The sequence below is a fragment of the Heptranchias perlo genome, chromosome 38 (assembly GCF_035084215.1).
Source record: "Heptranchias perlo isolate sHepPer1 chromosome 38, sHepPer1.hap1, whole genome shotgun sequence".
NCBI classification, from domain to species: Eukaryota; Metazoa; Chordata; class Chondrichthyes; order Hexanchiformes; family Hexanchidae; genus Heptranchias; species Heptranchias perlo.
Window position 1 is genome coordinate 5912831 of NC_090362.1, and position 27941 is coordinate 5940771.

The window sequence follows — 27941 nt, forward strand, 5'->3', positions numbered from 1 at the left end:
TTTGTTATATTTTTCAAACATTGTTTATTGAATGACTTCTAATCGCAATAAAGCTGCATTTTGCTTATCACACACCAGCAATGCGTTGTTCTATCTGAACAGAGTCCAAGGGGGTGAAATTGGTCTTCGCCAGTAGCGCAAAACTCATATTGAATCGACCGCCTGTTTCACACCGCGCCACAGTTACCTTTCCGTCAAAATTAAAACTGACGAAGACTGATTTCAGTCCCGAGCGTTGAGCTGTTACATTCTTCAACTGCTGGTTCCCATCTCCCACATCCTGAGTCGGTGAGAGTGGAAACTCTCATTGAGTCTGTCGCCGTGTTTGTGTCGATCGCCACAAAACTTCCGACCAAAAGCCAAAGAGCTGCTGCCGGAAGTTTAATATCGTTTGCAGAACACTTTGAGAAGATTTATCCGCACACAATCCTGTGCTTCAAGGGGCTTCAATGTTACAATCTGTGGAAACACATTTGCATTTCAGGGGGTCGGTTCCACATCTTTGCTCTGTGTGGTTTTCCTTCCCTAAAAATTAATGGATGGATTGAAAGAAGAAAGACTTGCATTTGTGTAGCGCCTTTCACAACCTCAGAACATCACAAAGCACTTTACAGCCAATGAAATACTTTTGAAGTGTAGTCACTGTTGTAATGTAGGAAAAGCAACAGCCAATTTGCACACAGCAAGATCCCACAAACATCAATGTGATAATCATCAGATAATCTGCTTTCAGCTGTTGGCTGAGGGATAAATATTGGTCAGGGCACCAGGGAGAGGTCCCCTGCTCTTCTTCGATTAGTGCCATGGGATCTTTTACATCTACCTGAGAGGGCAGACGGGGCCTCGCTTTGACGTCTCGTCCAAAAGACAGCACCTCAGGCGGTGCAGCTCCCCCTCACTACTGCACTGGGAGTGTCAGCCTAGATTATGTGCTCAAATCTCTGGATTGCCGTGTGGAGCGAGCGAAACTCTGCTCCCAAATTCCCGATACGTGTGAGGTTCCACAGAGGGAGCGTGAATCCATAAAGTCATCTCTACACGCTCCCACATTCAGCACAGATCCCTGTATTCTGCTCCAACAACACACCTTGATCCCAGCTTCTGAAAAGATCCCCCTACAACACCAATGTGATTTTTTGTTTCCCACACCAGCCATCATTACAATCAGCCTCTCCCCCTCCCGTTACTCCACACCATCCCGACTCACACTGGGAATTCAGTGGGGTGCTGAGCTTGTGCACTGTGAGGCCGTGTGTGAGAACTGGGCTGGGCTGGGCCTGGCCAAACTCATTGCAAGTCGCTATGCTGCAGGCAGTGGAGAGATGAGACTGTCATCCAGACATTCTGGACTGGTTTCAAGCCCAGGTACCAGAGGTGAGACGGTATCATGCTAAAACTGCCCTCACTGTAGCACAGACTGGCACTCAGAGAGGTCACAAGGTCAGGTGGTACAGGAAAAGCAAAGGCTCACACTGGGGCCCTGCTCTGTGTTTGGGGTCAATCCACCTTGTTGATGCTGAGTGAAAGAAATTGGCTCTGTGCCAAACCTGTGCTGTACCTGACCTGGGACTTCGGAACGCTGGCACTTGGGCCTAGAATTGGATCACACCCGAGTTGGGGTGAGATCCGGGTGCAGCGCACACCACACACGCCTAATGATCACGGCCACAGCAAATCGGTCCGCTGGCCTCACTTCTTTATTACCAGAGAGCTGCGGGACCCAGTCACAGCCACAGAGATAGCTCACTGATCGTCAGGGAGGGAGCAAGATTGGCCGACTGGGACCTAAGGTGATTGCGGGGGTAGGGGGTTGGTGAGGCAATGGGGAGGGGACGAGCGGTGACTGGTAGAGGCTCGCGATATTAATGTGGGGTCGGGAGGAGTGTTCATGCTTCCTCCTGATTCACATTCAGGTAAGGATTTTATTCTAAACTTACCGTTTTGCTGGCGGCCTCCAGCGGTCCCTACAAGGAGCCCTGGTTAGGCCGCATGGAGATCTGGTAATCCTGAATTCAGCAGGCCTGAAGCCTGCAGCATTGAGGGCAAACCATTCTATGGTTTGGGTCCAAAAACAAGCTGTAGGCCTCTTATTGGAATATTCAGGGGGCCTAACCCCCATTTCAGGCAGCAGCCATGGACGCCTCTACAGCGACCGAACCAAAATGGCGTCAGATGTGTTTCTGACGCTATTCGGGAATGGAGGGTTTGGCCCCCTAAATTGGACCTGTTTTGCACCCATTATTCACCCGCAAAACGGGTGCAACCAGGTCTGATTTCCCCCCCGGGGGTCTGCAGTGGGAACGTGTTCAATCCCTGGTGCTAACCGTGATGAGCATAAAGTATATATTGTTTTAATCTTGTGCCACAAGAGTTTAATAAAAGTTATCCGTTCCCCTTTCCCCTTTACTCGATTACGCTCAGGGATCCACTGTTTGAGCATAAATAGGATTTTCTTCCATTTTTAACGGGTAAGGTTTCTGATCCTCTTCCACCGGGTGGGACTCTGTCACCCTGTCCCCAGGGATCACTGACCCCGGGCAGCCTATCAGAGAATAAGTGTGTTCATTGGACGAAGCAACGGGCTCCTCCTTACTGTCCTCTTTGGGCTGAGATTGGCCGTCTGGTTTGAGTTCAATTGCTGACGAGGTTTCAATCTGATGTCCATGGTCCGTGTGGTCTCTGCCTAGATATTAAGAGAGGAGATCACGTTTGATGGGTTTCACTTGCAGTCGGGGAGAAATAATGAAAGGGGATTGACTCGTTACATGAGATTAAGGTCCAGGAGCTTTATAACAGGCACAGTATTGGCTGAGAGGATTATACTGAAAGATTGCAACTACTTACATTTCACTCCCTGGATTTCAGTTTCGCCTCCATCACTAGGAAAACAGAAAATTAAACATGTGAGGAATGAGAAACATAAGATTCAATCGATATTAAACAGCTGTAAGTGGGGACTGGATTAGATTACTTACTCCCCAGGGTCTGGACTTGTGTCCAGCCCAGACAGAAACTCTCCCTCTCTTTTTCTGTCTCTCTCTCTCTGCCTGTCTGTCGTTATCTCTGTCTCTGTCTCTCTGTCTCAGTCTCTGATGCTCTCTTTCTGTCTGTCTGTCTCCCTCTCTGCCTGTCTGTCATTATCTCTGTCTCTGTCTCTCTGTCTCAGTCTCTGATGCTCTCTCTTTCTGTCTCTCTGTCTCCCTCTCTGTCTCTCTCTGTCCATCTCCCTGTCTCTCTCTCTTTCTGTCTCTCTTTCTGTCTGCCTATCTCCCTCACTCTGCCTACCTCTGTCGCTCTCCCTCTCTCTCTCTGTCTCTGTTGATCTCTCTGTCTGTCTGTCTCCCACTAAGTCTCTCTCTCACTCAGTCCCTCTCTCTCACTCTCTCATTTTCTGTCTGTCTATCTCTGCCTCTCTGTCTCTCTCTCTCTGTTTGTCTCTGTCTCTCTCTCTATGTGTCTGTGTTTCTCTCTGTCTGTCTGTCTCCATCTGTCTGTCTCTCTGTCTGTCTCTTTCTGTCTGTCTCTTGCTCTGTCTCTCTCCCCGTCAGTCTCTTTCACTCTGTCTATCCCTCTCTCTGACTCTCTCTCTCCGTCTCTCTCCCTCTCGCTATCTCTCTCTCTGTCTCTCTCTCTCTGTCTCTGTGAACAATCCTCTCTGCAATGAGTTGCCACAGTACCAATCCAGTTCCTTGCCTAAAACTGCCCATAATTCGGGACAATTTAGGACTGAATTGATCGTTTTATTCAGACAAGCTAAAATATTGATATGAGAAAAGTTTTTTGAACAAATAAGTTCCTTCAATCACAAGGAAAGGAGATATTCTGATGTTGGGATAAAGGAGCACTATCAGGGCAGAGGGCAGAGTGCTTTACATGGCCTCTGGCCATTCTGTACCTGGCTTGGGACTGTTTGGTCGTGAGATTAGATGCAAAAACTGGAAATGCTTTGGACTGGGTGATGCAATAGATTAGACCGTCCTTTCATATCTTCTTCTCAAAGCAAGTCCAGACTACTGAGAATAAAGGTCCTCTTTCTATCTCTCGCTGTCTCGCTCTCTCTGACTCTATCTCTTTGTCTGTCTCTGTATCTGTTTCTGTGTCTGCCTCTTTGCGTCTCTCTCTTTCTCTGTCTCCTTCTCTCTCTGTGTCTCTCTCCATCTCTCCCTCTCGCTCTGTCACTCCCTCTCACTCTGTCTCTCTGTCCAAGTCTCTCTTCCTGTCTGTCTCTCTCTTCCTGTCTGTCTCTCTCTCTTCCTGTCTGTCTCTCTCTCTTCCTGTCTGTCTCTCTCTTCCTGTCTGTCTCTCTCTCTCTTAAGGGTCCTTGATGAAATGGGTTTGGTCATCTTGATTCAGTTTGTAGCTCATGTGGGCCCACAGTACAAAATTATCCCTCAATGTTTACAATCATTTTCCAAACTTCACTGGATACAGGCTTAGTGCCGGAGGATTGGAGGACTGCTAATGTTGTACCGTTGTTTAAAAAGGGAGCGAAGGATAGACTGAGTAATTACAGGCCAGTCAGCCTAACCTCGGTGGTGGGGCAATTATTGGAATCAATTCTGAGGGACAGGATAAACTGTCACTTAGAAAGGCACGGATTAATCAAGGACAGTCAGCACGGATTTGTTAAGTGGAGGTCGTGTCTGACTAACTTGATTGAATTTTTCGAGGAGGTGACAAGGAGGATCAATGAGGGTAGCGCAATTGATGTAGTCTACATGGATTTTAGCAAGGCTTTTGACAAGGTCCCACACGGCAGATTGGTCAAAAATGTAAAGGCCCATGGGATCCAAGGGAATGTGGCAAATTGGATCCAAAATTGGCTCAGTGGCAGAAAGCAAAGGGTAATGGTCGACGGGTGTTTTTGCGACTGGAAGGCTGTTTCCAGTGGGGTGCCGCAGGGCTCGGTACTAGTTCCTTTGCTTTTTGTGCTATGCATTAACAATTTAGACTTAAACGTAGGGGCATGATTAAGACATTTGTGGATGACACAAGATAGGCCGTGTGGTTGATAGTGAGGAGGAAAGCTGTAGACTGCAGCAAGATATCAACGGACTGGTCAGATGGGCAGAAAAGTGGCAAATGGAGTTCAATCCAGAGAAGTGTGAGGTAATGCATTTGGAGAGAGCAAAAAAGGCAAAAGAATACACAATAAATGGGAGGATACTGAGAGGTGCAGAGGAAATGAAGGACCTTGGAGTGCATGTCCACAGATCCCTGAAGTAGCAGGACACGTAGATAAGGTGATTAAGGCGGCATATGGAATGCTTTCCTTTATTAGCCAAGGCATAGAATATAAAAGCAGGGATGTTATGCTCGAACTGTATAAAACACTAGTTAGGCCACAGCTTGAGTACTGCGCAAAGTTCTGGTCACCACATTACAGGAAGGATGTAACTGCACTCGAGAGGGTGCAGAGGAGATTTACGAGGATGTTGCCAGAACTGGAGAATTTTAGCTATGATGACAGATTGGATAGGCTGGGGTTGTTTTCCTTGGAACAGAGGAGGCTGAGGGGTGATTTAATTGAGGTGTACAAAATTATGAGGGGCCTCGATCGACTGGATAGGAAGGACCTATTTCCCTTAGTGGAGGGGTCAATAACCAGGGGGCATAGATTTAAAGTGATTGGTAGAAGGATTAGAGCGGAAATTAGGAAAAAAAATTTCACCCAGGGGGTGGTGGGGGTCTGGAACTCAATGCCCGAAAGGGTGGTAGAGGCAGAAACCCTCAACTCATTTAAAAAATACCTGGATGTGCACCTGAAGAGCCGTGACCCGCAGGGCTACGGACCAAATGCGGGAAAGTGGGATTAGGCTGGGTGGCTTGTTTCTCAGCCGGCGTGGACACGATGGGCCGAATGGCCTCTTTCTGTGCCATAAATTTTCGATGATTCTATGATTCTAATTGGCAATTTCATTCAAACAGCCCATGAGGTGTGAGAAGTGGAGATGTCCTTGCTCCCTCCTGAGTTTGGAGTTGAGGAGCATTGTTAGGACAGTCCTCAGGGAGCTTTACACTATGTCCAATCTGTGCAGTCCCTGACCTGGAGTGCTCGAAATGATACTGGGTGGCCAAAATGGAAAAGTAACTCATTTACCAGCACGGACTCCCCTCACCTTCATTACATTAACAATCTTCGAACCCTCCCTCCCAAAATAAACATTGTCAGTGTTGAACATTGCTGGGGTAACAGCTGTCAGCTCTTCTTACCCTTTGACCATTGGCTCTTTGATCACACAGTACACGTGCTCTGTGGACACAGAGTTTCGGCCAGTGCTCTCCGATCCTTCACCTGGCCTTGTCTGGCCAGTTGGTGTTTGAACTCTCGTCACCGCGTACGCTACAAGCTCGCTGTCATCTCTCTGGTCCCGTATGGGCACCACAGCAGGCGGGAAACCTGGACAGAAGGATGGGAACACGAAGTGTGCTTTTAGTTTCAAGTTACAAAGGGACACACTCGGAAGATCTGGGCAGTAATTCTGGATACTTACATTCAGCTTCCTGCATCAGCTGCACATCGCCGCCCCTACAGTTATTGGAGAAATGAAACAATGAAATGTTTCATTAAATGAGCAAAACTATACAGAAAGTCTGCACGAAAATTGAGTGAATCACATCCCTACCTCGGTCCTGGTGCTGAGAGCCCTTCACAATTCATGGGATAAGATCGGAAAGATAAATTTAAACATCATTGTAATGAGTCTGTATTTAAATACAATTTTCTGGTTTTAAATTGAACATTTTAAAGCTCTCGCTTACCTTTCGCAGATTGTCTGTTCCTTCTGATGATGCAAATTACCCCAACTATGCAAATAAGCACAACCGCGCACACGACATACACAAATTTGTCAGTGGCACCAGTGTAAGGATCTGCAGAGGAGAAGCAACATTATGTTCAGTCTGTGCAATCCCGTGTTTTGTGGGACAGCTGATTACACTGGTTACCTGGGCTGAAGAACAAAGGTTAGAATAGGTTTCAGGTTAGAATCTGGAATAGTACAATGGCAAAAGAAGAAAATCAAACCAATTTATAATGGGTACAAACTGTACAACTGATCTAGAATCTCTCAGCTTGAATTATTACTACTTAAATGATCACATTATATTTTAGATTGTATCACTTATTTTCAGTATTTGTAGGGGTTATGCTGCTGGTCACTGCAGATGTTTGATGATGTTCTCCAGCGTCATTCTCTCTTAGAATTCCAGATGTTGAGGTGGAGGTGTCTGAAGATTCTGCACTCGGCTCTTGTCACAGTAAGGGAGACATTTGCTGCTATCTTCCAGACACGATTCCCAGAACTAGATCCAGCAATGTCTCCTTCCCCATTGGGCCGGAAACATACTGATCAAGAAAGTTCTCCTGAACACACTTCAGAAATTCCTCCCCCTCTTTGCCCTTTACACTATTACTATCCCAGTCTATATTAGGATAGTTGAAGTCCCCCATTATCACTATTCTATAGTTCTTGCACCTCTCTGTAATTTCCCTGCAAATTTGCATATTGGTGGCCTTTAGAATATATCCATTAGTGTCATGGCGCCTCCATTGTTTCTTAACTCTAACCAAGGTGATGCTAATGCTATCAAATGGAGATTGCTGGGCTCCCTCTTGGAGATGGTCATTGTCTGGCACTTGTGCAGTGCAAATGTTACTTGCCACTTATCAGCCCAAGTCTGGATGTTGTCCAGGTCTTGCAGCATGCGGGCATGAACTGCTTCATTATCTGTGGAATTTTGAATGGAGCTAAACACTGAAAACATCACCGAGCAGCCCCATTTCTGACCTTATGATGGAGGGAGGGTCATTGATGAAACAGCTGAAGAGAGTTAGGACTCGGACGCTGCCATGAGGAACTCCTGCAGCGATGTCCCCCTGGATACTGGTGGTGCTGGGCCTTTTTCTTGAACCGTGCAGTCCGTGTGGTGAAGGTGCTCCCACAGTACTGTTAGGTCGGGAATTCCAAGAATTTGATCCAATGACAATGAAGGATAAGTGGCAATAGGAACAGTATGTGGCTTGGAGGGGAGCTTAGAGATGATCATGTTACCAGGACATTGCTGCTCTTATCCTTCTTGGTGGTAGAGGGAGGGAGTTGCTGTAGATGGTACATACTGAAGCCATTGTGTGCCAGTGGTCCATTGGACATTGAGCCTGGTAACAGGGAGGGATCCAGGTGGGAGAGCCCAACCTTGGGAGAGCTCAGTGTTAGTTATGGCATTTCTGCAGGATTTGAAATCCAATATTAATATTGCAGTGATTTATTTTGTGACATAAATGATATCACCTCACTATGTGCCTGTGAACAAAAAACAATTTCACGAGGTCGGTCTTTATTTTGTGAGATGGTGTAAAACAGGTGATAACGAATCGTCAGCCCGTTTTACATCAATCCCCATTTTTATTTCCATTGACTTCAAATCTGCCCTGAAGCAGTGTATCAATGGAAGGCAGGGAATGGTGGGGTCCACAATAACACATCAGGGGGAATTCACTGACCCTGCCCCTCTCCCCCGGCAGTGAGCTCTGCTTAGAGGAGATGCAATTGTATTGGGCCCATTCCCTGACCCCTGCTCCATGTTTGAGCATGGCTGCCCACTGGTGAATTTACCAGTGAAGTCCTTTTATGTTACTCAATAGCCCCATGCATTGTTCAACATTTCCAACATCAAAATATAAACTTCTAATTTCAATGTAGTTACACTGTTTTCTGCTTTTAAAAACACTGTTTAGAGACAGGCTGGGGGCAGACAATTAGTGACGAACTTTCCCTTACACTATCCTGGATTTCCACCTCAGCCTCCTCATAAATAGGGCCACCTGCCGCTCTCCCCCTCCCCCCTCTTCCCTCTCCCCCCAGCGACCTCTCTCACTCTCCCCCCTTCTTCCCCCTCTCCCCTCCAGGTTACCTGGAATGAAGAACAATATTTTCCGGTTAGAATCTGGAATAGTACAATAACGAAGGAAAGAAATGGAACATACTTATAATGGGTACAAACTGGATTCTCTCAGCTTGAATTATTTATATCAAATGATCACATTATATTTTAGATTGTATCACTTACTTTCAGTATTTGCAGGGGTTATGCTGCTGTTCACTGAGGATATTCCAGATGTTGAGGTGGAGGTGTCTGAAGATTCTGCACTCGGCCCTGTCACAGCAAGGGAGACGTTTGCTGCAATCTTCCAGACAGGTTTCCCTGAATCCTGAACATTTACAGCACAGAGATACCTCCCTGTGTCTACCCTGTGAGCTGAGTGTATAGTAAGGTTGTGAGACTGGCTTCTATCAGTCGGATTGTGTGAGCTTTGGTTGGAAATTCGTTGTTCCGATTTTCTATCCACACAGCAGCGTGTGTTAGAATGTGAATTATAATCCTCAATGTGAACAGAATGCAGACACTTGCTGATGTTTCCAGATGTGATCCAAAACAGAGTGAAGGGCAGGCTTTTGTTATTCTCAAACTGACAGGCTAAAGTCACATTTTCTCCCTCTGACACTGTCATTGACAAGGAATTTATTTCGGTGGATAATATTTCATCTGAATCTATAAACAACATTGAAAAGAATATTTGTTAATATAATAATCATTGAAGCATGGAATCATAGAAGTTTACAACATGGAAACAGGCCCTTCGGCCCAACATGTCCATATCGCCCAGTTTATACCACTAAGCTAGTCCCAATTGCCTGCACTTGGCCCATATCCCTCTATACCCATCTTACCCATGTAACATAATCTCCCCTAATAATCTCCAGTGTGGTACTTTGTCAAAGGATTTCCTAAAGTCGATGTACACCACGTCCACTACACTTCACCATGCCTGATAGCTCCTCAAAGCTTGGTCAAGCATGTTCCTCTTGAAATCCGTGCTGGCTACTCTCCAATACCTCCCCTGTTACCTCCCTGATACCTTCCCTGATACCTCCCCGATACCTCCACTGATACCTCCCCTGATACCTCCCCTGATACCTCCCCAATACCTACAATCACACCGCCCCGTTACCTCCCCGATACTTCCCCTGATACCTCCCCGATAACCCCTGCTACCTCCCTGGTATCTCCCTCAGTTACCTCCCCGATACTTGTCCTGATACCTCCCCTGATATCGCCCCGGGACACGTACCACTTTGGATTATCACAAAGAATAAGGTGTGGTTTTCACATCCATCTCCCGTCAGTGTGACCCAGGACAGACAATCCGATGATCCATTTCCTGTGGAATCCTGAGCCGTGCAGGTAAATACCATAGAGTTTGATGTCTTCACATCGAATGTCAGTGACTGAGACTCCATTTGATCTTCATTTGTTTCATGTTTTCTACACTCTGGCTGATTTTGGTTATTGCTGTCCTGAGGATTGTTGTTTCCATTAGATTTAATTTTCATCCTTTGTTTCTCACATTTTGTTTTGCCCATTTCTGTTCCGAGATCACTGGTACTCCACCAGGTTACTTTATTCCCAGCACCAGTGGGTACGTTGCATTGCAGAGTGGTGAAATCCCCTGGTCCTCGAGAGAAGAAATAAGTGGATCCTACAGGGAAAGAGCAGAATCAGATAGAGATAAATAACATTCCATACAGGAAAGGTCATTAAACACTCAGTGTGAAACAAAGCCTCTCACAGTAAATGAAGGAATGGTATTTTTTAAACTGCACAATGGCTTGTAATAGGCCAGTTTATTGTTGTTCCTTTCACAAAATTCTTTGCCACAGTCTCTAAATTAGCAAATCCACTTGGTGTTACAAATTACTTTTGTGTCAAATTACATTTTCCAAATAGTTTCATTGACGCTTGTTGACAACGTCTTCATTATTTTTTGAGATCTACAAGATCACCCTGCAGGAAGCAGATGATTACAGACATCAGTTAATGTCAGGATTAGGTCGGCTGTGATGCCCCCCATGGTCCAGCAGCCTGCTGATTCTGACTGTCGAGACTTGTATATGAAGAATGGCCACTCGCACGAGGTGCTGGAGGGCGGCTGGCACCCGGGGAACAGTAATCCGGCACCTGGGCCTGGAATCGTGCTGATCAGGAAAGAGTTCAACTTATTGGTCAGTCTCCTGTAACGTTGCACATGGAGACTCAAGACTGGTGCAATCTTTAGTTGGAACAGGGTTAAAAGGAGGGTGATAATTGGACCAGGGTGCACCGTCATAATGCAGTCCTTACTTTAATATAATATACCTTGATTTTATATTACTATTTTTAGTTAAATGTCAACACTTACAACAATTTGGAAAGCAAAGAAGTGGAATCAATCGGAGCACGGGAACTTCTCTGGAGAACAGACTGAGGAGCCGGGAAACACAAATCCGAGCGCTACAGTGCAGCCACTGGTGGGAAGGGGTAATTGCAGTGTGACAAGTTTAAAAGGAAGAAAGAGGATGTCCAAAAGCACTTTACAGCCAATGAAGTACTTTTGAATTGTCGTCACTGTTGTAATGTAGGAAACAAGGCAGCCAATTTGTGCGCAGCAAGGTCAAACATCAATGTGATAATGACCAGAGAACCCGTTAGTTATGCTGGTTGAGAGATAAATATTGGCCAGGACACCAGGGAGAACTCTTTCGAAATAACAACAACATCAACTTCCATTTATATAGCATCTTTAACATAGTAAAACGTCCCAAAGCACTTCACAGGAGCGATTGTCAAACAAAATTTGACTCCAAGCCACATAAGGAGACATTAGGACAGGTGACCAAAAGCTGGGTCAAAGAGGTAGGTTTTAAGTAGCGTCTTAAAGGAGGAGAGAGAGATGGAGAGGTGGAGAGGTTTCGGGAGGGAATTCTACAGCTTAGGGCCTCGATAGCTGAAGGCACTGCCGCCAATGTTGAAGCAATTAAAATCGGGGATGCACAAGAGGCAAGAATTGGAGAAGCGCAGAGATCTTGGAGGGTTGTGGGGCTGGAGGAGGTTACAGAGATGGGGAAGGGCGAGTCCATGGACGGATTTGAAAACAAGGATGAGAATTTTAAAATCAAGGCATTACCAGACCAGGAGCCAATATAGGTCAGCGAGAACAGAGGTGATGGGTGAACGGGACTTGATGCGAGTTAAGGCAGCAGAGTTTTGGATGAGCTCAAGTTTATGGAGGGTGGAAGATGGAAGGCCGGTTAACAGAGCGTTGGAATAGTCAAGTCTCGAGGTAACAAAGGCATGGATGAGGGTTTCAGCAGCAGATGAGCTGAGGCAGGGACCGGAAACGGGTGATGTTATGGAGGTGAAAGTAGGCAGTCTTGGTGAAGGAGCGGATATGTGATCAGAAGCTCATCTCAGGGTCAAATAGGACACTATGGTTGCGAACGGTCTGGTTCAGCCTCAGACAGTGGCCAGGGAGGGGGATGGAGTCGATGGCCAGGGATCGGAGTTTGTGGCAAGGACCAAAGACAATGGTTTAGGTCTCCCCACTATTTAGTTGGACGAAATTTTTGCTCATCCAATATTGGATTTTGGACAAGCAGCATGACAAATCAGAGACAGTGGAGGGGTCAAGGGAGTTGGTGGAGCGGTAGAGCTGGGTGTCGTCAGTGAACATGTGGAACCTGACATTGTGTTTGCAGATGATGTTGCCGAGGGGGCAGCATGTAGATGAGAACTAGGAGGGGGCCAAGGATAGATCCTTGGGGGACTCCAGAGGTAATGGTGCGAGAGCGGGAAGAGAAGCCATTACAGATGATTCTCTGGCTACTACTGGATAGATAGGAATGGAACCAGGTGACCACAGTCCCTCCCAGCTGGACGATGGAGGAGAGGCGTTGGAGGAGGATGGTGTAGTTAACTGTGTCAAAGGCTGCAGGCAGGCCAAGAAGGATGAGGAGAGATAGTTTACCATGGTCACAGTCACATAGGATGTCATTTATGATTTTCAAAATCATGAAGGGTCTAGACAGAGTAGATAGAGAGAAACTGTTCCCATTGGCAGAAGGGTCAAGAACCAGAGGATATAGATTTAAGGTGATTGGCAAAAGAACCAAAGGTGACATAAGGAAAAACTTTTTTACGCAGCGAGTTGTTGGGATCTGGAATGCACTGCCCGAGGGATGGTAGAGGCAGATTCAATGATGGCCTTCAAAGGGAACTGGATAAGTTCTTGAAACGAAAAAATGAGCAGGGCTACGGGGATAAGGCAGGGGAGTGGGACTAGCTGGATTGATTGTGCATAGAGCCATCGCGGACTCAATGGGCTGAATGGCCTCCTTCCGTGCTGTAACCTTTCTATAATTCTATGATTCTATGATAAGGGTCATTTCAGAACTGTGGCAGGGGAGGAAAACTGATTGGAGGGATTCAAACATGGAGTTGCAGGAAAGATGAGCACAGTTTTGGGAAGCAACAACACGTTCAAGGACTTTGGAGAGGAAAGGGAGGTTGGAGATGAGACGGTAGTTTGCAAGGACAGAGGGGTCAAGGGTGTTTTTTTTAGGAGGGGGTGATGACGTCAGATTTAAAGGGGAGGGGGACAGTAGCTGAGGAGAGGGAACCGTTAACAATATCAGCTAACATGGAGGCCAGGAAGGAAAGTTGGTTGGTCAGCAGTTTAGTGGGGATAGGATTGTGGGAGCAGGAGGTAGGTCTCATGATCAAGATGTGCTCAGACAGGGAGATAGGAGAGAAACTAAAGAAAGATGCGAGTTCAGGGCTAGGGAAGGGGAAGTTTGGATTAGTGGCTAGGGGAAGGGAGGGAAGCGGCAGAGGCAGCTGACCAGATGGTCTCAATCTTAATGACAAAGTAGTCCATGAGCTCCTCGCACTTGTTGATGAAGGTGAGGGTGGAGGGGGCAGGGGAGAGGGGTTTAAGAAGGCGGTTTGTAATGGAGAATAGAAGCCGTGGGTTATCTTTGCATTCCAGGATGATCCTGGAATAGTGTGCAGTTTTAGCAGAGGAGAGCAGGACCTGATAGTGCTTTATGTGGTCCAGCCAGATGTGGCGATGAATGGCTAAACCTGTTGTCCACCATAAATATTCAAGTCTGCGTCCCTTGGATTTAAGGGAGTGGAGATGAGGGCCTTACCAGGGGGAATCAACAGGGTGAGAGAGAGTAATGGTTTTAATGGTGACAAGGTGGAGGTGGGGGTGTGATTCAGCAGATCGGTAGCTGCAGAAATATCGTGGTGAATAGAGGGTGAAAGGTAGACAGTTGGGAATTTGAAAGTGCCGTTCTAAGAGACTTGGGGAGGGTTTTTTCCAGGGGCAGAGACATAAGGAAGTGGAGCTGGGAGGGGGAAGGGAGATATGTATGGAGAGGGATACAAGAAAGTGATCAGAGATGGCGTTTTCCACGATGGACACAATGGGAGTAGAGAGGCCACGTGAGATGGCAAGGTCGAGGTGGTGGCCGTGAATGTGGGTAGGGGAGTTTATATGGAGGGAGAGATTAAGGTTGGATAGGAGAGCAATGAACTCAGAGGAGAGAGAGTATGATGAGTTGAGATGGAGGTTGAAATCACCAAGGATGAGAAGTTGTTCGATGCAGAGGCTGAGTAAGGAAAGCAGTGAAGATATCTCGATGAGAAACTTGGCGTAGTACTTGGGTGGGCGGTAGAGAACGAGGATTTTAAAGGAGAGGTGAGAGGGGTGGAACAAGGTGAGATGCTCAAAGGAGGAGAAGGTGCCAGAGGAGTAGGGGGCAGACCAAAGTGTGATTTGGTGATAAGGGCCACACCACCACCGCGGTGGTCTGGGCAAGGCAAGTGGTGGAAGATTTGGTCAGGCGGGGAGGCTTCATTAAGGTGGAAGGTGTCATCACCTGTCAGCCAGTCAAGACCATGATGTCGATGCAATCATCCACAACAAGCTCATGGATGGCAAGGGCCTTGTCCACAAGTGAACGGACATTCTGGAGGGAGATGCGGAGATGGACGGTGATAGCTGATCCGCTGGCAGAGTCCACCAGGATCAGCGTTGGGTGGGGTGAGTGGGGCAGGAAGATTAGTGGGCACGCTGGGCGAGAAAGTTGGTGAGGGAGTAGGATGGGGTAGGTGGGGTTGCTGCTCGTAAGGAGGTAGCGACAAGTGCCTCGATGGGCCCTTCAGAGGATGCCAAGAGGCACAGAGGGAAGCTTATCTAAGAGGGAGTCAAGCCTGGGATGGCGGCAGGAGAGTAGGAAGGTCGAGGACTGCTGAAGGGTTGGGGTAAGGGTTTGGAGGGCAGAGTACCCGAGAGAGCAGAAATGAAAGGAGGCATGGTGACAGGAGAGAGGGGCCTAGGAGGGGTAAAGAGAAAAGAAGAAAAAAGGTGAAAAAAGGGAAATGGTAGCGATTTCCTCTTTTTTCAATTGAAATAGTGCTATGGGATCTTTTACGTCCACCTGAGAGGGCAGATGGGGCCTTGGTTCAATGTCTCACCCAAAAGACGGCATCTCAGATGGTGAAAGAGGCCATTCAGCCCATTATGCCTGTGCCAGCTCTTTGATAGAGCTATCCAATTAGTCCCATTCCCTTGCTCCTTCCCCAAAGCCCTGCAAATTTTTCCTTTTCAAGTATTTATCCAATTCCCTTTTGAAAGTTATGATTTAATCTGTTTCCACCACCCTTTCAGGCAGCGCATTCCAGATCATAACAACTCGCTGCACAAAAAATTCTCCTCATCTCCCCTCTGGTTCTTTTGCCAATCATCATAAATTTGTGTCCTGTGGTTACCGACCCTTCTGCCACTGGAAACAGTTTCTCCTTATTTACTTTCTCAAAACCCTTCATATTTTTGAACACCTCTATTAAATCTCCCCTTAACCTTCTCTGCTCTAAGGAGAACAATTCCAGTGTATCTTGGAATGAATCAATATTTGCAGAGGGTCCCTTGGAACATATTAATATGTTCAGAGGGCCCCTTGGAATGTAACAATTTTTGTAGAGAGTCCCTTGGAATGTATCAATATTTGCAGGGGGGGGGCTCTTGGAATGTATCAATGTTTGCAGGGGGTCTCTTGGAACGTATCAATATTTGCAGAGTCCCTTGGAATTTATCAATATTTGCAGAGGGTCCCTTGGAATATATCGATATTTGCAGAGGGTCCCTTGGAATATATCAATATTTGCAGAGGGTCCCTTGGAATATATCAATATTTGCAGAGGGTCCCTTGGAATGTATCAATATTTGCAGAGGGTCCCTTGGAATGTATCAATATTTGCAGAGGGTCCCTTGGAATGTATCAATGTTTGCAGGGGGTCTCTTGGAATATATCAATATTTGCAGAGGGTCCCTTGGAATGTATCAATATTTGCAGAGGGTCCAATGATTGGGAAAGCAATTCCAGAGAATACAATTTTATGAAAGGTAACCATTCACAATGCAGCCTCAATAATGATCCTGTAACTCCAATGAAACTGCTCGAGACAATTAACTGGTAGAAATGTTGAATTGTCACTAATCGCCAAAATGGATAGCAAGCTGGCTACTAAACAGAAAACAGAGTGTAGGGGTTAAGGGTAGTTACTCAGATTGGCAGAAGGTGGAAAGTGGTGCTCCACAAGGATCGGTGCTGGGACCACTGTTTTTCACAATTTATATAAACAATTTGGACTCGGGAATCAGAAGTACAATTTCAAAAGTTGCAAATGGCACCAAATTGTGGGGGGGGGGGGGGAGTATAGTCAATACTGAGGAAGACTGTGACAAAATACAAGAAGACATTAATAAACTTGCAGAATGGGCGTGTAATTGGCAAATTCATTTCAATATAGATTTGTGTGAGGTGGTGCATTTTGGTAGGAAGGATAAAGAGGCCACATTTTGCTTGGATAATAAGAGCCTAAATGGTGTAGAAGAGCAAAGGGATCTAGCGATACAGATACACAAATCACTAAAAGTAGCAACAAAAAAAAGTGAACCAAGCACTGGGGTTCATTTCTAGAGGGATAGAATTGAAATGCAGAGAAATGTTCAACTTATATGGAATGGTAGTTAGACCACACTTAGAGTACTGAGCATAGTTCTGGTCTCCATATTATAAAAAGGATATAGAGGCTTTAGAGAAGGTGCAAAAAAGATTTACTAGGATGAAACCAGAACTGAAAGGATATACTTATCAGGAAAGAATGAACAGGGTGGGGCTCTTTTCTCTAGAAAAGAGAAGACTGATGGATGACCTGATCGAGGTCTTTAAGATTATGATAGGGTTTGATAGGGTAGATGTAGAAAAAATGTTTCCACTTATGGGGGAGTCCAAAACTAGAGGTCATAAATATAAGACAGTCACCAATAAATCTACCTTCCCACCTTCCTTACCCAGAAAGTAGTTAGAATATGGAACTCGCTACCACAAGGAGTAGTTGAAGGGAATAGCATAAATGCATTTAAGGGGAAGCTAGATAAACACATAAGGGAGAAAGGTTATGCTGATAGGGTTAGATGAAGTAGGGAGGGAGGAGGCTTGTGTGGAGCATAAACACCGGCTTAGACCTGTTGGGCCGAACGGCCTGTTTCTGTGCTGTAGATTCTATATAATCCAACTGTGCCATGAGTGATAGCAAATGGCTGAAAGGCAGCAGAGAAAATCCCAAGTGAACTAGAAGAACTGCATGTGCCCAACCCATATTGACAGTCCTGAGTTTCCTGCCCGATGACTGTCTGAAGAACATTCTGAGCCTGACCGAAACCTGGTTCACTAACAGGACATTACACTGCCCCTCTCACCTACACCTTCCACCACCTCTCCCACCCAAACCACCATGGACAAGGTGTGCCATTCATCCCCCGAGCTCAACTCAGCCTGGCCCCTTACTCCTCCAGCACCTTTTCTTCACATTCCTCCTCCTCCTCCAAGTTCTCATTGCTTACTGCCCTCATGACCTGCTCTCCCCAAGTACTTCCTTGTCAAAATCTTTTCCTTATTCTGTTTGCTTCATCTTTAGAACAAGTGACTCCTCAAACTCAGTGATATTCACCTGCACCTAAAGTCCGCCTGCCCCCTTCTGCCCTCCTGTCCTCACTCATCCTTACCCTTGATCTGCTCCACTTCCTTGGTAGTTGCTCTACCCCCTTCAAAACTGCTGTCACAACTTCTTATTAAAAAACCTACCCTTAGCTCAGCCCTTTGGTACTCTCCTCTCCAGTTACCACCCCACCTCCAACCTCCTCTTCCAGGCTAAGAAGCTCAAACACATCCACCTGCCCCATCGCTCTCTGTTGATCCAAATCCAAACTCACCTGCCTCACACTCCCTGTTCAACCAGCTCTGCACCCACCTTACTCACCACTCCCTGTTCAAATGACCTCAGTATGTTTTCTGTGATGCCCAGATCACCAAGACCAGCCTTGTCAAAATTACCAACAATATCCTGAGTGATTATAACCACATTATCCTCCTCAGCCATTCCAAGACCCTTGACACAATCGTCCACTCCATTCTGCTCCAATGCCTCTCCAACAGCCCACCTCGGTGGCACTGTCCTTACATAGATCCACTCCTATCTGTCTCAGTGGAGCCAGCACATCCTCTGTAATTGCTCTCCTCCCATGTCTAATGGTCACCCCCAGCCCACCCAAGGCTCCATCCTTGGCCCTCTCCTATATTCCTCTCAAGAACTCTATCACAGAGTCAGCTTCCATATGTAGCCAAGTCGATACACCACTTTACCTCTCCACAACTGCTCTCAATTCCAAGACCGATGCTATACTGTCTGATTTCGTATCTGGCATCAAGTTGTGGACAAACCAGAATTTTCCCAAGCTCAACATTGGCAAAATCAAAGCCATCCCGATCGGCTCCAATACACACTGACCCCATTTGACCCTGAGCTGAACTTCAAATCCACATCCACTCCACCACCAATATGTCCTGACTCCACCTCCCAGATATCGCCTGCCTCCATTCCTATCTCACCCTCAGTGCCGCTGGAACCCTCACCCACACCTTCATCTCCTTGACGACTGACTTCTGCAATGCTTTCCTCATCGGCCTTCTGAACTTCACCGATCACAGACTCCAGCTCAGCTGGATCAGATCCTATCCCACACGGCATCCTGCTCACCTATCACTCCTGCCCTCACTGACCTCCCCCCATGCATTGAATTCAAAACCCTCCTTTACCATTCCCTCCACGGTCTCATCTGATTTTGGCCTCCTATTCTCCCAGTGCATTGATTTAAAAAAAAACTTTTGCGCAGCGAATAGTTATGATCTGGAATGCGCTGCCTGAAAGGGTTGTGGAAGCAGATTCAATCGTGGCTTTCAAAAGGGAATTGGATAAATACTTGAAGGGAAAAAATTTGCAGGGCTACAGGGAAAGAGTTGGGGAATGAGACTAACTGGATTACTCTTACAAAGAGCCGGCTTGATGGGATGAATGGCCTCCTTCTGTGCTGTAACAATTCTATGATTCTATAATTCTATAACCCTCCCTCTCGTTCACCCCCACTCACTCAGCCCTCGGCCATGCCCCCACACTCCGTGATTCCCTCCCTTAACCCCTCCACCCTCCACCCCTTGGCACATCTTTGACATCTACAAAGGCTTCCTTAAAATCTACCTCTCCAATCGAGCCTTTTGTCACTTCCACTCACTCGCCTCTTATCTCGAGTCACATTCTTCCCCGTACTTCCATATTTGCAAAACGCCATCAAACCTTGCCCCACATTAAGGGCTCCGTATAAATAAAAGTTCTTCTTTTGAAAGTGTGGCTCAGTGGGTAGCACTCTTACCTCTGAGTCAGAAGGTCATGGGTTCAAGTCCCATTCCAGAGACTTGAGCACATAATCTAGGCTGACACTTCAGTGCAGCACTGTCAGAGATGCCGTCTTATGGATGAAATGTTAAACCGAGGCCCTGTCTGCCTTCTCAGCTGGGTGTAAAAGATCCCAATGGCAATATTTCAAAGAAGATCAGGGGAGTTCATCCTGGTCAACATTTATTCCTCGCCAACATCACTAAAACACACTGGGGGGGAAAAAATCGATAGGGTCTATTATTGAGCGGGGGTAGCACGATCCGCTATTAACCTGCGCCCAATGGCCCCTGCGCAGGTAGGACGAGAATTTTGTCTGGCCTCAGTACTTACCTGCAAGCTGCATTGAAATCCAGGCCTTTCACGTCGATTCAATGGAATTCTCCACCAGCAGGGGGAGCCCCAATCTCTTAAAGGGAGGATTTCTCTTAAAATCTCTTAAAGGTAGACGGGACCTGTTATTTGCTAAAAATAACAGTCTGCTGCCTGCACAGAGTCTGAATGGAGATCAGACATCACACACGTAAAACACAGGTGCAGGTCCCGTCCCTATGTTTACACACTGGTGAGTTATGTTAAAACATTGAATAAAGGTTGCGCACTACTAAATCTCACATCCTCCAATCTGCATGCCACAATTCACCAATCTGCCGATCTGTATTTGTACCGGCCTGCAAGAGTGCATACACCAAGGTTCTCTGATGACGCAAGAGATGGATAGAAGGAGGGACACCCTATATCTACGGGGGGGGGGGGGGGGAGGGCGGGAGGAGGCCCTCCAGACATATGCTCCCGAGGCAATGGGAGGCAATAGGGGATGAAGTCAATGCCAGGAGCACAGCACCACGAACATGGATGCAGTGAAGGAAGAAGTTCAATGCTTTGACACAAGTGGTCAAGGTGAGTGAGGTCAAGTGGTGTCTCCTACCAACTGCACCACGAGCTGCATCCACTGCTCCACGCAATACACCCCCCATCACCCACATACCAACAAACTCGTTCAAATCAGTACTCAACTCTTTCAATCAGATGCTTCCTCTCACCCTTATGCATTACCACTGTTGCAAGCTGCCCACCCACAACCCACAGGTCACACACAGTGGCAACTATTCAACCATGACAGGCACATCACTCAGACACATGTCCCGCTTTCTTGCAGGAGAGGGTGGTACATATCAGGAGGCAGCAAGTGGCAGTGGCATTTAGCCCCTTGAGCCTGTTCTGCCATTCAATGAGATGATGGCGGACCTGTGATCTAACTCCATATACCCACCTTAGCCCCATATCCCTTAATACCCTTGGTTCACAGAAATCTATCAATCTCAGATTTAGAATTCACAATTGAGCTAGTATCAACTGTGGTTGGCAGAAGCGCATTCCAAACTTCTCCCACCCTTTGCATCTGGAAGCGTTTCCTAAATTCACTCCTGCACGTCCTGGCTCTAAATGTTAGGCTATGTCCCTGTGTCCTAGTATTCAAGTAAAGCACCTTTCACAACCTCAGGACGTGCCAAAGTGCTTTACAGCCAATGAAATACTATCACTAGGAGAGCTCCAAAAACAAATGTCTCGGCAGCCAGAAGCAATAATCCAGCCACTAACCTGTAAATCCTGCATGGTCCTTTTAAATAGCTCTGGTGGGGGTCCTCCAGGCACTCTTAAGACACGTTTAGATGGTCGGGGTTAAGACTGTGCGTTGAGTTGAACGTTAAGTGTGAAAATGGTGTCTATCACTTTAAATCAGCATTGCACACTGATTGTATCCATTTTCTCCTTACTTTACATGCAGCCGGCGTTCGGTATTTGCACATGCGCTAACTCCTATACCAAGATGGCGTCTGGGGCACATCACACTGGAAACGTGTGTGCGCAGCCAAGACACCATCTTGGCACCTCGAGAGGCCGCGTAGCGCCGAAACAACGGGTGCTACACGGCCCAATTTAGAGCCCATTATCTCATTGCTGTTTGTGGGATCTTACTGTTTGCAAATTTGCTGCCATGTTTCCTATATTACAACAATGACTGCACTTTAAATAGTATTTCATTGGCTGTATAGCGCTTTAGCACGTCCTGAGGTTGTGAAAGGTGCTTTACAACTGCAAATCTTTCTTCCTTTTCTTGTAATTTTTTTTCTTGTAATGAGAAGGTTTCGGATCAACGCACCAAGCTTATCAGAAAGATCATTTCCGAAGTGTGCTGGAAGGCTCATATCCTGCTGGTTAAGATGTTAACTGTGTTGACGAAGGGTTGAGCTCTGATTGGGTGGGTTAAGTTCCTGAACAGGTGGGTTACATAGAGCGACTGATAGGGATCTCTGTTTGCAAATTGAGCATCTGGCACAAGCAATTCCCCCTGAAAGGGCTCTGACAGATTGCATCCAGCAACTCTTCCGCACACTGATCCAGTGACGTAATTCCATCGTCACTTGTATCTGCTACCAGTTGTAAGACTACAAATATGGAAAATACTGTAAAAACACTGTAAAACTGCAAGACATGAAACAGGCTGCGCGATATGAAACAGTTAACCCCAGGTGCCAGTCAAAGAGACTCCAGCCCATGATCAGTTTCGGAGACTCATTTGCATCAAACAATGAGGCCGCGGCGAAGACACATTAACATCGAGACAATGTATAATCAAACTGACCTTCTGAGCCATGTTCAGTCTTGGACGAGAACAGAAGGCCTTTCACACCTAAACAAGATGTGGCGATGCCGGTGATGGACTGGGGTGGACAAATGAAAGGAGTCTTACAACACCAGATTATAGTCCAACAGCTTTATTTGGAATCACAAGCTTTCGGAGCTTTCCTCCTTTGGAGCTTTCCTCCTTCCTCACCTGACAAAGGAGGAAAGCTCTGAAAGCTTGTGATTCCAAATAAAGCTGTTGGACTATAACCTGGTGTTGTAAGACTCCTTACACCTAAACAATGCTGTGAGCCAAGGGCCCATCACAGTGAGGAATACCGCATTGTCCTGATGCTCTGCAGGTAGCGGGGAGGAGATAAGGAGTCGTCTCTCGACTTCACAGCTCTGCACAACTAAGGAATTTTGAATCGCCGTGATGCCCAAATGAAGAGGTGTGAATGTCAAGCAATCCAACAGATTGAAAGCTCAAACCATGGATGAGGCCCAGGTGGGGGTTTGCATGACTGGAACATTATAAGCAGGTACAACAGCAGCACGTGGAGGCTGAAGTCAGGTGAAGAGGGACGGAGACCAGTCACCTCCAGATCCGGGCCTACAATCAACATCGGTAATGACTAGCTACATGGGTGATTGTAAGTTCCAGGCAAACCACTAAGGGGTTTGCACTGCGGAGGCTGCAGTCAAGGGAAGAAGGAGGGAAACCGGTCATTTCCAGGTCCAGGCCTACGATCAGCATCGGTAACGACTAGCCGCATGGGTGATTGTACGTTTTAGTCAAATTATAGAAGGGTTTGTACTGACGTTTTGTTGGCCTAATAAACTAACAAGTTTGGGTTGAGCTAGAGCCTGTTTGTCGCGTGCAATTTTGTTCTTGTGTTTCCGAGGTCCAAGAATCGGTGTAAGGCGGAAGGGAAAGGTACACCTTACACAGTATTGCACTACAGCTCAAGTAAAAACTGAATCACACCTCGCAGTCAGTCTCGATTGTAGCTCAGGCATCAGCCATGTTTGGACTGAGGATGGGAGAAGTCATCACTTCCCATTCCAGGAAGAGTCTGGATACAGACCCACCCATTACACAGAGTCTGGATACTGACCCCCTCATTACACAGAGTCTGGATACTGACCCCCTCATTACACAGAGTCTGGATACTGACCCCCTCATTACACAGAGTCTGGATACTGACCCCCTCATTACACAGAGTCTGGATACAGACCCGCCCATTACACAGAGTCTGGATACTGACCCCCTCATTACACAGAGTCTGGATACTGACCCCCTCATTACACAGAGTCTGGATACTGACCCCCTCATTACACAGAGTCTGGATACTGACCCCCTCATTACACAGAGTCTGGATACTGACCCCCTCATTACACAGAGTCTGGATACTGACCCCCTCATTACACAGAGTCTGGATACTGACCCCCTCATTACACAGAGTCTGGATACAGACCCGCCCATTACACAGAGTCTGGATACTGACCCCCTCATTACACAGAGTCTGGATACTGACCCCCTCATTACACAGAGTCTGGATACTGACCCCCTCATTACACAGAGTCTGGATACTGACCCTCATTACACAGAGTCTGGATACTGACGCCCTCATTACACAGAGTCTGGATACTGACCCCCTCATTACACAGAGTCTGGATACTGACCCCCTCATTACACAGAGTCTGGATGCAGACCCGCCCATTACACAGAGTCTGGATACTGACCCCCTCATTACACAGAGTCTGGATACAGACCCGCCCATTACACAGAGTCTGGATACTGACCCCCTCATTACACAGAGTCTGGATACTGACCCCCTCATTACACAGAGTCTGGATACTGACCCCCTCATTACACAGAGTCTGGATACAGACCCGCCCATTACACAGAGTCTGGATACTGACCCCCTCATTACACAGAGTCTGGATACAGACCCGCCCATTACACAGAGTCTGGATACTGACCCCCTCATTACACAGAGTCTGGATACTGACCCCCTCATTACACAGAGTCTGGATACTGACCCCCTCATTACACAGAGTCTGGATACTGACCCCCTCATTACACAGAGTCTGGATACTGACCCCCTCATTACACAGAGTCTGGATACTGACCCCCTCATTACACAGAGTCTGGATACTGACCCCCTCATTACACAGAGTCTGGATACTGACCCCCTCATTACACAGAGTCTGGATACTGACCCCCTCATTACACAGAGTCTGGATACTGACCCCCTCATTACACAGAGTCTGGATACTGACCCCCTCATTACACAGAGTCTGGATACTGACCCCCTCATTACACAGAGTCTGGATACTGACCCCCTCATTACACAGAGTCTGGATACTGACCCCCTCATTACACAGAGTCTGGATACTGACCCCCTCATTACACAGAGTCTGGATACTGACCCCCTCATTACACAGAGTCTGGATACTGACCCCCTCATTACACAGAGTCTGGATACAGATCCCATTACACAGAGTCTGGATACTGACCCCCTCATTACACAGAGTCTGGATACTGACCCCCTCATTACACAGAGTCTGGATACTGACCCCCTCATTACACAGAGTCTGGATACTGACCCCCTCATTACACAGAGTCTGGATACTGACCCCCTCATTACACAGAGTCTGGATACTGACCCCCTCATTACACAGAGTCTGGATACTGACCCCCTCATTACACAGAGTCTGGATACTGACCCCCTCATTACACAGAGTCTGGATACTGACCCCCTCATTACACAGAGTCTGGATACTGACCCCCTCATTACACAGAGTCTGGATACTGACCCCCTCATTACACAGAGTCTGGATACTGACCCCCTCATTACACAGAGTCTGGATACTGACCCCCTCATTACACAGAGTCTGGATACTGACCCCCTCATTACACAGAGTCTGGATACTGACCCCCTCATTACACAGAGTCTGGATACTGACCCCCTCATTACACAGAGTCTGGATACTGACCCCCTCATTACACAGAGTCTGGATACTGACCCCCTCATTGCACAGAGTCTGGATACTGACCCCCTCATTACACAGAGTCTGGATACTGACCCCCTCATTACACAGAGTCTGGATACAGATCCCATTACACAGACTCTGGATACTGACCCCCTCATTACACAGAGTCTGGATACTGACCCCCTCATTACACAGAGTCTGGATACTGACCCCCTCATTACACAGAGTCTGGATACTGACCCCCTCATTACACAGAGTCTGGATACTGACCCCCTCATTACGTAGAGTCTGGATACTGACCCCCCCATTACACAGAGTCTGGATACTGACCCCCTCATTACACAGAGTCTGGATACTGACCCCCTCATTACACAGAGTCTGGATACAGATCCCATTACACAGACTCTGGATACTGACCCCCTCATTACACAGAGTCTGGATACTGACCCCCTCATTACACAGAGTCTGGATACAGATCCCATTACACAGACTCTGGATACTGACCCTCATTACACAGAATCTGGATAGAGACGCCCCATTACACAGAGTCTCGGTACAGACCCGCCCATTACACAGAGTCTGGGTACAGACCCCCATTACACAGTGTCTGGATACAGACCCCCATTACACAGAGTCTGGATACAGACCCCCATTACACAGAGTCTGGATACAGACCCCCATTACACAGAGTCTGGATACAGACTCCCATTACACAGAATCTGGGTATCGACCCCCATTACATAGAGTCTGGATACGGACCCCCCCCCAATACTCAGAGTCTGGATAGAGACCCCCCATTACACAGGGTCTGGATAGAGATGCCCCATTACACAAGGTCTGGATAGAGACCCCCCATTACACAAGGTCTGGATAGAGACCCCCCATTACACAGAGTCTGGGTACAGACCCAAATTACATAGAGTCTGGATACAGACCCCCCCCATTACACAGTCTGGATAGAGACCCCACCCCCCAATCACAGTGTCAGTTCCCATTTTCTAACATAACAATCACAAAATGGGCATGTCTGTAATTTACACAGGCATCCCAAGGTGCTGAATTCAAGCCCCGGTCCCTTTGCTGCCGTGGGCCCTGCCCAGTGGGGTCTTCACCCTTTACAATTCTCCGCACTTTGTAATGGTGTGAGGCTCGGCCAAGTCATCCAATATTATTGTTACTTTAGAATTCTCAGTGACAGAGTCTGAACACTAAATCTTCCACAATTTAATTCTGAAAGCGAAGAATAATTCTGCAGTAAGGGCATTTGGGATACAATCAGTGCTGTTCTCATACAATTATTTAGCACACTTACACCGACTTCAACTCTGCACTGTTTTATCACAGGAGTTGAATCATAGAAGTTTACGGTACAGAAGGAAGCCATTCAAGCCTTCGTGCCAGTGCTGGCTCTTTGCCAGAACAAAACTATTGCCCCGCTCTCCCTGGTTCAAATGTTTTTATGCAGTTTTTCTTTAAAAGATGCAATGAACTCTGCCTCGACCACTCCCTGTGGAAAACATTCCATACTCCAACAACCCTCTGTGTTAAGACATTTCTCTGAACCTCTGTCCTCACTCTCTTAGTGACAAGTTTAAACTGACGATTTAACCGTGCTGAAATGGCACAGCAAGGACTGTGATACAAGCACATTAAACACCCACAGGAGAACAGCACCGATATCTTTCAATCTTTATATTTCTCCGTTGAGATCTCGATCGACACTGATATTTCCAGATAAGAAATATGTTGAAGATTAACTGAAATATTGATCCTTACCTGTAGCATGTTGGAACAGAAGGAACAGACCCACAAACAAAGCACTGAGCTTCATTTCAGATTCCGAAATGGATTTTGCTCTTCAGAAGCTGGGCGGCTGTTTCACCATCGCGTTCTGATCTGTGAGAGAAAAAGAGAAGTGTAACTTTTAGACGTGGTGGAAGGGAAAAGCAACTTCCTGTTGATTAATTCAGATTAAATGTGTGATCTGACGGTCTATTAATGGGCCTGAGAACACCAGTTGGGCTGTTTGTTCAACCCTCCAACCAGAGAAGGGACTGGAGAGGTGAGAGGTTCAGAAAATACAAAGTGAAAACTGTGAGTGTGCCACTGTGCACCACGGAGATAGTGAGTAACACACCCAGCTACCATGTAATTTTCTATTGGCCCACTTGGAACAGTGAACAACATCCAATATGGGAAAGATTTTAAAGACTTACTGAAACGTGCCTCTCACCATGGATGAAGGAATTGTTCTGTAAGGAAGTGGTAACACGGCACTTAGAAAATCATAATATGATTAATGTAAGGAATCTTACAACACCAGGTTATAGTCCAACAGTTTTATTTGAAAATCACAAGCTTTCGGAGATTATCTCCTTCGTCAGGTGAGTGAGTGAAAGATTCTCAAATCGCATATCTTATCCGAAGAGGAAAGAGTCAAACTGGACTCCTCCGGAGGGTCGCTGCACTCAGCTTGACATGTATGCTCAAGCTGTCAGGAAATGCGTCAATGCCAGATTCATCAGCCGCACTCAGAAGACTGTCCAGAATGTCACCCGAGCACAACGCAACACCATCAACGCTCTCAAGACCAACCGCAACATTGTCATCAAACCAGCGGACAAAGGAGGAGCCAT

At 46.9% G+C, this 27941-nt stretch overlaps 1 protein-coding gene across 1 annotated transcript; it reads right to left on the reverse strand.

Moving 5' to 3' along the window:
• On the reverse strand, nucleotides 1-27335 carry LOC137304684 (uncharacterized). Its single transcript, XM_067973342.1, has 9 exons — nucleotides 27082-27335; nucleotides 10133-10540; nucleotides 9070-9552; nucleotides 6763-6873; nucleotides 6627-6648; nucleotides 6495-6529; nucleotides 6214-6400; nucleotides 2845-2879; nucleotides 1-2683 (listed from the first exon to the last, which is right to left on the reverse strand). The coding sequence occupies exons 1-9, from the start codon at nucleotides 27134-27136 to the stop codon at nucleotides 2418-2420; spliced, it is 1602 nt and encodes a 533-aa protein (XP_067829443.1). The 5' UTR covers nucleotides 27137-27335; the 3' UTR covers nucleotides 1-2417.
• Between the last annotated feature and the right edge of the window lie 606 nt (nucleotides 27336-27941).